The sequence below is a fragment of the Trichosurus vulpecula genome, chromosome 1 (genome assembly GCF_011100635.1).
Source record: "Trichosurus vulpecula isolate mTriVul1 chromosome 1, mTriVul1.pri, whole genome shotgun sequence".
NCBI lineage: Eukaryota > Metazoa > Chordata > Mammalia > Diprotodontia > Phalangeridae > Trichosurus > Trichosurus vulpecula.
The window spans coordinates 477,234,060-477,244,551 of NC_050573.1; the positions used below are offsets into that span (position 1 = coordinate 477,234,060).

General features: G+C 35.3%; 1 protein-coding gene across 1 annotated transcript in view; it reads left to right on the forward strand.

The window, feature by feature from the left end:
• KCNN2 (potassium calcium-activated channel subfamily N member 2) overlaps nt 1-9,150 on the forward strand; it is a 196,511-nt gene extending 187,361 nt beyond the window's left edge. The window contains exons 7-9 of the mRNA XM_036742942.1: nt 419-546; nt 6,926-6,995; nt 8,561-9,150. Of these exons, the coding sequence (XP_036598837.1) occupies nt 419-546; nt 6,926-6,995; nt 8,561-8,848 (486 nt within the window). The 3' untranslated portion in view covers nt 8,849-9,150. The remainder of the gene's footprint in view (nt 1-418; nt 547-6,925; nt 6,996-8,560) is intronic.
• Nucleotides 9,151-10,492: the final 1,342 nt, after the last annotated feature.

Consider the following 10,492-nt stretch of genomic DNA (forward strand, 5'->3'; position numbering starts at 1 on the left):
TAATATAAGCAGAATCAGGACACTTTGGTTTGAATTCTGGGTTTGCCCCTTAATATCTTTGCCACTTAATACCTTTCCATCTCTGAGCTTGAGTTCCTTCATCTATGAAGCAAAAGGATCTCACAGAAACTATGTGATCTCTAGAGCTGCCTCTGGTTTTTATCCCTGTGATCTTACAGCAATTAACATGTCTTCCCACCCAAAAATTAAAAGATCTTTCTAAGGTTGCACAGGTACATGAGAAAAGATACATTAAAATTCTTCTTTCTGTTTCTGTGCATTATTTTGCATGCAATAGTAGACCTGTTTAGCAGGCTTAACTCAACACGATGATTTTCGATGAACAAGGGCCTCCTAGAAAAGTAGTAGAAGATTCAGGTACTGATTTTATGAACTTGATCTTTTTCTCTTTATATAGGTGAAAAATGCAGCTGCCAATGTACTCAGGGAAACATGGCTAATTTACAAAAATACAAAGCTGGTAAAAAAAATAGATCATTCAAGAGTAAGAAAACATCAGCGTAAATTCTTACAAGCAATCCATCAGTAAGTAGTAATTTTTCTCCCATTCTGCTGTTATATCTTTGGATTTATACTAGGGGAAAAAAGTTTATTTTCAGAGGGCATTACATGGCAAAGTCATGCTTTTTTTTAGATATGAAGATTTTCAAACACCAAACAATTTGTAAATTCCTTGCATATTTGAGAAATTATATATCAGTAACATTTATTGAAAGGAATAAAAATTTGATATGGTAGTGGACACTTAAGACTCTCATTTCATGAGTTGCGCACTTTCAAATTATTGCTATTTTTTAAGGTTTTATTGCCTAACAAAGCATATGAATCTTTGTCATTTGCTCTTTGAGAACTAGGCTGGATCTACATGATACCAGACATCTAGATGAAAGCAGAAATCTTCAATAAATTTTCTGAATTTAACATAATCGACATAATGCCAAATATTTGAATATTAAGAAATATCTATATAATTGAGTCTTCAGCTCCTTTCTATATTGTGATCTCACTTAAACATATGTCCTTCGTAGGGTTCCATATCCTTGAATTCTTTCCATTAGCAATCTCTCACTATTATGCTGATGTTAAAGAGAATGGTCATATATGGTTGTATTTTCTTACCTTATAACTCACATCGAATTTCGAGAAAGAAATACATACACAATATTTGCTGGTGCATTGGAGGCATTGATTTTTAGGACTCAGGGACTTTCTTCCCAAGGCTGAATGTATCATACTGTGTGTGTATTTTTCCTGGGGATGTTGACTATATAATTTTATTTCCTTTTACCTCATTACATCCCTAAGAAGTGGGAATAGATGGGTTTTTTACCTCCCAGGATAATTTGTTTCACAAAGAGCCAATGTGCCCTTTCCAATGTTACCCAGCAAGACAGTAATTGAAGAAAAAGATCTTTTGATTCCTAGTCTCTTACTCTGTTCAAGATATCAGACCTCTGTGTCTCCTTAAATCTAAAATATTGTGTCAAACAGAACAAACTTTTGGAGGTTTCTTTCGATTATTTTCAATAACTTATCTAACCAACATAGTATCATTAAGATTTTGTTGGAGGTTTACAATTCACTCACCCTCTTGTGTACCTACCACTCACTTTCCCATCAGTCTGTGTGTGGGGTTTTTTTTTAAATCTATCCAATCACTTTTTTCTGTTGACTGTATATGTTAGTTTATGTGTTTGAAGAGCAGATAGTTCTATACATGTTTTTATTCTAATGGGTATGTGCGTACCAGTATGTTCATATGTATTGTAGAGTGTACATCTATGTGGGTGGGAGAGGGTCTGTTGCCAAGTCCTTTTGGTTCTGCCTTTGTAACATCTCTCATATATGTCTTCTTTCCTCTGACACTGCTACCACTCCGGTCCAGTCCCCCATCATCTCCCACCTGGACTGTTGCAATAGCTTGCTCATTCTTCTCCCTTCCTCAGGTCTCTCCCCACTATCCTCATCTTCCACTCAGTTGTCAAATGATCTTCTTAAAGCACAAGTTTGACCATGTCACACCCTCTCCCATTCAATAAATTCCAGTGGCTCCCTCTTACCTCCAGGATCCAATATAAAATCCTCTCTTTGACTTTTAAATGCCTTCATAACCTGCTTCCCCTCCACCTTTTCTGTCTTCTTATACTTTAGTCATCCGTGTACTCTCTGATCCAGTGACACCAGCCTTCTTGCTGTTTCTGGTACAAGACACTCCATTTCCTGACTGAGTATTTTTATTAGCTATCACCAATGCCTGGAATTCTCTCCTTCCTGGCCTCCCTGTTCTCCTTAAAGTCCCTTATAAAATCCTACTTTGCACAAGAAGCCTTTCCAAATCTCCCTTATTTCTAAAGCCTTCTTGCTGACATATTTCTCCAGTTTCTAATTTGTGTCTCCTGTTTCTACCCAGCATGTTGTCTACCCAGTTAGACTGTGAGCTCCCTGAGAATAGGGACTTGGATTTTGTTTTGTTTTGTTTTGTTTTGTGCCCTCAGCACTTAGTGCCTGGCTCATAGTAGGTTCTAAAAATGCTTGTTGACTGATTGACTGATTAGAGCATATGAAGATGCAGAGACAGGTCTGGAGGGGTAAGTATTAGCACTGTGTGAAGAGTGGAATGCAAACTGCTTTTGTTCATGAATGGACATCATTATAAATAACATATGTATATAATGTATACATGTACAGATATGAATTCACATAGACCAAAATACATAGAAACTTTTGGAAAGCATAATCCTAAATATGTTAACAAATATTAAGACTGTTTTCATGGGATCGTGGTATGCCGTACGTATGCTAGAATGGCCTGAGGGAATACCTGTTTTCTTTTGCTTATGTCAGACATTGTCTACACTGCTGTTTCTATAGTGATATAATTTTCCAACATTTCAACTTGAACTTTAAAGCAATTTTCAAAGACTATAGATCTCATTTGATTAATCAATATTGTGATAGTCTTGGGCATATTGTTTTAAGGAAAGCTATACTTTCAAAAGATGTTCAATTGTATGTTTATAATTATGTGTCATATAAGTTTCTTCTGATAATATATAATCTTATTTTACTTTTGCTTACTTTTGTTGTTTAGAAAGTTTTTTAAAAGCGCATAGGGCTCGATTCTTATGGCAAGGTTTTGATAGATTCAGACCATTCAGATACAGTTTTTGCTTTAGTCTTTGATAGTTGAATGAATATTGAAAATTAATTTGTTTGATAGAGTTCTCCTGACTTTTACTGCTTTGTAATTTCTTCAGGAGAGCTTCATTTGCTAATTTTTGCAAATCTAACGGTTTTTGCTTAATCCATTCTCTTGCATTCCCTCTCTTTTTTTCTCTTCCTCAACTCCCTTGGTGGGAGAGGTAAATTACACTACTCAATAATTGACTTCTTGATTTGTGCCATTTAATTTTAAAACAATTTAAGTTTTAAATAATTTTCAATGATATAGGTTGTCTTTTGGATAGACAGATCTATGTCATGGAGATATTAGATTCAGTATGTTTTTAGTCTTTCTGATGGTGATTTTGGCTTTAAAATTTATCATTTTATGATCCTACTTATAAGCCTGTTGATAAATATGAATCTTTCCCAGAGATAACAGGAGATAGATGGACAGATAGATAGATATTTGAATAGATCCATCTATCTATCTAATATATATATGCATAAAATAAGTCATGCTTATCTTGCTCTCATAAAGCCAAGCTTCTGAAGAATCCAAAATGAAATAAGTATATAGAAACTAAAACACAATTTCTGAGACATTGTTTGAAATCTGTTCCTTTAAATCAAATCACATATCAGTAATGCTTGCCTTCAATCCAAAATACCTCATACTGTTTGTAGTATCAATTGATATATAAGAGATACCAAGACATTTTTATTTATTAAATTTCTTTCTTATACATGAAAATTGGGTAATTCTTTTCCATTTTCAGACCCGCTTGTCTTGAATCATCACTATCACTGTGTATATAACCAGAACTTTGAAGAGAATTTGCTTCCTGGAGGGGAGGTTCGGGAGTTGGGGGGAGGGGTAGCAATGTGGAAATCTTTATGGGGTATAAAATACAAGCATCAGGGTTATTCTAAAGAGTTTTGGTGAACATCATGAACCTGCAGAATTAGTTGCAGGACCTCCCAGCTGGTGAATCGAGCCCCCTGTGTCCATCTGAACACCATTCTATGTTCTTTTGTTCCAATATATTTTACAGTTTCTTTTCTTTTGTTTTGTCTTTTTATTTCAACAAAATGAAAATAGAGCTCGGAAGTAAGTTGTATGAGCCACTCTGCTCAACATTTGCAGAATTTACTACCGTCTGCATGCAACCAGCAGATCCTTTATTTGTGAATTTCAGTAGTCTGCTACCATAGAAATGTGATCCAAATTCATGGTCTTTTTCTGTGATAAGTGAAGTTCACAAGGAAGGAGTCAATGTGTTTCTTACTCTTCTCCTCCTTTTCCCTGCCTTTTTTTTTTACTTTGAGGGGGAAAAACCCACAACACACAAACCTGCATGTTACCTTTTATTCTGGCAGCTGCAGCTAAAGTAAGAACATTTTCCATTAGATCTTCATCATGACAGTCAGAATAAAAAACAGGAAGTCAAGGTCAAGAGGACTTAACATTTTAAGCAAAGTTCAGTGCAGGCAAATATGTATAACTTTATTTTAACTTTTCCAAGCTTTGCAAAAAAATATGATGGGCAAAATTCTACTGTTAGATATAAGTATGATATTCTCTTGTCTAAGAGATCAACTAGGCACCATCTTTTAGTATGTAAAATACTTAACTGATGCTTTCCATGACTTTTGACTGATCTTAAGGGCATAATTATCCATCCCCTCGACCTAACTTCAAAAACATAAAAATTTATCTTTGTATCTTATTCCATATGGACCTTTTAGTTGTATTATAAAACTTCATAGCTGGAAGAGGGCTAAGATGATGATGGTGGTGGTTGTGGTGGTGGTTATGATGATAACAGGTCATAATAACAGCAGCCACAGGGCTTTAATATTTTGGAAAGCACTTTGCATATACTTTGATTTGATTTTAGAAAATACCCAACCTAACTCTTTATTATACGCATGAGGATGCCCTTTGTTCGGAGTTAGTGACAGAGGAGAAACTACAATCCAGGTTGCTATACTTCCTGTCTAGCACTTTCTTTCCACTGTACCATGTTGTACATCCATAATGGGCTTACCAATTTAGCATTTTTTAAGAGGTGTCCATAAAGTTAGTATGTAAAAATTATCTGTCACAATGCTACAAGGCATTTGGGAGAAAATTATCCTTTGGAATCTTCTATTTAGGTCCGGGGTTCTTCACATTTTTTTGTGTCATGGCAGTCTGGTGAAACTTAAGGGCCCCTTCTCAAAATAATACTTTAAATACATAAAATATGAAGGTTTACAAAGGTAACCAGTTTTACTGAAATAGGGTATCAAATTATGTTTTTGAAAAGTTCACAGAGCTCAGATTCAGAATGTCTTGTTTAGGATTAATCTATGACATTCCATCTTTAATCTTTTGGAATGAAAAGTTATACACCATGTAGTATAATTTCAATCCAGACCAGATTGGTTTGGTTTCAAATAAACTTACAGAGAAATCTCTTAGGCACTCAAAGAAGAAAAGTAAGATAAATAGCCTAAAATGATTAGAGATTGTTCTTTAAATATGCTTTAACTGCTCAAAGAATATGTTGCCGCAATGGGGCAGCATTGGTAACATGGGATATTGTGGTTTCAAAGAATTAGAGATTTGCAGAAATCTCCCTGGCAATTGGCACTAAAAGTTAAGAATTTTCCCATGTGACTATTTAAACTCTTTAAGTAGTTTAAACTATGCTTTTTTTAAAGTAATTGAGCTTCTGAACTATGAGAAAATTGATGATGATTAAAAAAAATAATTTTCATTCTAGGAGTAGTTCTGCTTGACCTGTTGGTCTTTTAGAGCATAGTTCTTGAGTATAAGTAATCTAATTTGTATTAGGATAAGGACTTGCTTCTTTGAAATGCCAAGAAAGATGGTGTTGGTGAGATTGTCCCAAGTAATTGTTTTCCCATAAGTATTATATGATGTAACTCCATTTCCAACCCATTGTTAAAAAATTATTTTTTAATTTTTACTTCAAGATGTACATAAAACAAGATTGGGAGAATATTGCATTTTATTTAAAAAAACAATATTCTGCCTCGAAGCATCAGCTATTAAAATCTTACGGCTTATGTGTATACAAATTTGAAAACAAGATAGTTTCCCTACCTCTCAAATTTATTAAGCAATTCAAAGTAAAATTCAAGTTAAATACAGTAAGGAAAAAAGTAAAAAAAAAATGTACATTTAGAGTTTTAATATGCTGCTGATTGAATAAAAGCTGTGTTTAAATTAATAAGAATCTCACTTATCACTGTGTTTTCATCAGTCCAAACACTTACCCCAATCCATTTCAGACTAAACAGGGCTAATTATTGTATCTGTTCATATAGGCATAGGAAGGTGTTGAATTAACTACAACACTGATGAAAACTCAATTACTTTATGTGTTTCTTCCTATGTCTATTTGTCATGATACTGAGGCTTCAAGGAATGTTGTGGCTTTCTCTCATATGAATAAATCCCTATTACCCCTTTTCAAGTACAACTTAAACCACATGGTGGATTAATAGTCCTGAGGACATCACATTTCTTGCTCTCCTTTTTTGTGGTGTTAAAGAAGCATGCTTTTCATTATACCAGATACATAACCAGTTTTTGACTTTACCCTAAATATTCAAGGCATTATTCATGCAGTTATTTGCTCTTGTTAATTTTGTGCATGCTTTTGGGGAGGAAAAAGATAAATAAAAGAAAAAAGGAGAAAACCATCTGACTTTAAATTTTACCTCCTAGATTAAGAAGTGTAAAAATGGAACAGAGGAAACTAAATGATCAAGCAAATACATTGGTGGACCTGGTCAAGGTGAGTCAACATGTTCCCTTGTCAGAAGCTGGGACTATTCTCACGGTCCTGTAGTCGGAATTTTAAGTGTTTTGTCAAGGGCCATTCAGATAGAACACAATAAAGTGGTATTTGGGATTTTTAGAAATACTTGAATGCCCATAGTAATTCAATCTCGGGCAAGACAATGCTGTCTGTCATCATCAGACTAAAATATCAAGAATAGGATTTGGTATATGGATTAGACTGCAAATACCTTGTATCCAATGATGCAGCTAGTTGGAGGTGTTTCAGAAGGAGGGAAAAAATGAAAAATAACTTCCTACTTAAAACATTGTGAGGTTTTCTAAAGCCCTGGTAACTAGAAGTCTTTTTTTTTTTTAGTTTATATCTGTGTTTGCATAGAAATATCTATAGACAGCAGATAAGGAGCAACTGGAGATTAGAGAAAGGAGAAATGGACAGTGTGGATAATGTCCAAGAGAAGGTGGGAAAAGATGGCAGCAAGGGTACCTGGAGAGGAGCTGGCCATGAGAAGAACCTTCTCCTCATTAGTATGGAGCCAAGAATGGGCGGGGGCGCAGTATGGGGAGATGAGGAGAATGGGAGAAAAGGGAGATCCCAGTGAATAGTTGTGATTTTCTCCATAAAGAAATGACGCAGAAACTGATATTTCGAGAGATAAAGTGATTTACCCCCAGGTCAAACAAGCAGTGGAGAGCAGAGGTGAGATGAAGAGGTGAAGTTCTCTTACTTCGTTTCCGGTGTTATTTCCAAGGCATTAAGGAGCTTTTGATTGCCCTTTTTATTCTTTTTTCATTACAGTTCATTATTAATACTCAAAAGTCACCCTCATTTGTATTTGCTTTAGAATTTCATCCATTTTGTTATTTTTTTTCTTTGTATCCCTAAGTCTAGTGCTTGAACTTGTGTTTAATAAACATTTCCTGAGTGAAGAAAGGAATGAATTAATAATAATTGTTAGCATTTATGTAGCACTTTCAGGTTTGTGAACCTCTTTAAAAATATCTCATTTTATCCTCATAACAGCCCAGGGAGGTAGACACTATTATTATACTCATTTTACAGGTGAGGAAAGTGAGGCAGGTCCAGGTTAAGTGACTTACCCGGGGTCACACAACAGCATCTGAGGCCTGTTGTTGTTATTGAATGATTTCGGTCGTGTCCAGCTCTCCGTGACCCCTTTTGGGGTTTTCTTGGCCAAGATACCGGAGTGGTTTGCCATTTCCTTCTCTAGCTCATTTTACAGATGGGGAAACTAAGGCGGAGTTAAGTGACTTGCCCAGGGTCACACAGCTAGTGTTGGAGGCTGGATTTGAACTTGAGTCTTCCTGACTCCAGGTCTAGGACTCTTATCTGCCTACCTGCCAATGAATGGATGAATGAATGAGGAGAGGGAGAAGGGGAGAGGGTGTGTGTGTGTGTGTGTGTGTGTGTGTGAATTCCTCATTGGGTATCACACCAGAAGAGAGTTTGTACTAGCCGTGTATTTAGTACTCAAGTACTTCTGGGGCCATACCCTCTCTTCATAATACTTATGCATGTATCATACTCTTCCTTTTCAGACACAAACCATCATGTATGACATGATTTCTGACATAAATGACAGAAGCGAAGAATTTGACAAGAGGGTTGGTACCCTGGAAAATAAGTTAGAGACTTTGATCGGTAACATTCAAGCCCTCCCTGAACTGCTAAGTCAGACAATCAGTAAACAGCAAACTGATTTCCTGGAAGCTCAAATGCAAAGCTACAACAAGAATGTTGCCTACAGTGCAGAGCGGTCACGGTCCTTGACCCGAAGAAGGAGGTCCTCCTCTACAGCACCACCAACTTCATCAGAGAGTAGCTAGAAGAGAATAAGTTAACCACAAAATAAAAGACTTTTTGCCATCATATGGTCAATATTTTAGCTTTTATTGTAAAGCCCTATGGTTCTAATCAGTGTTATCTGGGTTCTGATGTCAGAATTCTGGGAACCTGAACACAATGTTTTAGGCCAAAATGAGTGAAAACTCTTTTCTTTTCTTTCAGATGCACAGGGAATGCACCTATTATTGCTATATAGATTGTTCCTCCTGTAATTCCACTAACTTTTTATTCATGCACTTCAAACTTTACTACTACAGTATATAATATAATAAAAAAGGTTAATTTCTGCACATATTTGCTTTATCACTCCACCATAACTTTGGAATATGATATTTTTGCATTATCTTCAAGAGCCAATGATCAGTGAGAACAGCTATGTACCAATAACACTAAGTTCCAAAATTTCAGTCTAACAGAAAAAGAAATTAAATTGCTTGGTGCAGTATTCTCTTAAACAGTACATAAAATAAGGTCGTTGACGCATTTCCATTTGTAAAATTAAGGGTTTCTGATTCATTTGCAAGTTAAAGTCTAGGCCCACTTTCATCATGATAACAATGTCACAGGTGTTACAAACTATTTGACTAATCGATTTGTTCTCAATTCCATAGAAAAGTAGCATGATAAGGGTGCCAAGATTAACCCTAAATTCATTAAGCAATATTTTCTTAAATGTAATTCTAGAGTTTTAACATTCTAAAAAAAATAGGTAATACATAAGTTCCCTTTTATTCACTACCATGGACTATCTTTGTTGCTTTCAAAGAGCACATGCTTAATAGAAAGGAGAATCAATATAAGGGGTGCTTTCATTTTCATAGACCTTTTTTACCTATAACATGCCATAATTACTTTCTCTCGGTCTGAAAAAAAGTTGGAAACATTTTTGTTCATGTTTCTAAAATAAAGTACTTTTAAGATAAGTCAAAATTCACATTAGTTATCAATTCACCCTCATACTATCTTATTTTTTTACTTATGTCCCTTAATACAATGCAGAGTGAACAACTCACCTTGAATAGAATGGATGCCTGATACAGAAATGAGTCTATGGTTCTGCCAGTGGTCTTATTTGGTCTTTATTTTGATGTCTGGCACAAAGGCAATGAATATAAAACAAACACAATTTGAGAAGACATCCCTAAATAATGATTCCCTCATACTATGACAGTGTTCCCTATGTTATTCATCTGGATGTCCTGCAATACCTAATGGTTGGAAAATCATCTGCAATGTGTAATAGGGTAACATACAGATTCCCCTTTCCCCTTCAGTCATTCTGATCTGTCTAGCTTTCGTTAAGAACTAAATTTTCACTTCTCAAATCAGTCTCTGACTTAGATGCTTAGACCCTCAGCATCATTTTCTAACTATGCTCATCGTAGTCAATTTCTGGCCTATGAAAGTTGCTAATACAGGTATATCTTTCTTCTTTATCTGTAAATAGAACTCTGGTGCAATATATGATGTGGGTAATATGCCTGGATAAAGTGACTTTCATAACTATTCTTTGTTGTCAGTGCTAAAATCAAACATCATCTTTCCAGGCCAAAAACATAAAAGTGACATTTCTTAAGAGAACACAAGGACCAAAAGAAATCTCAGTGGCCATACATCAGCACATC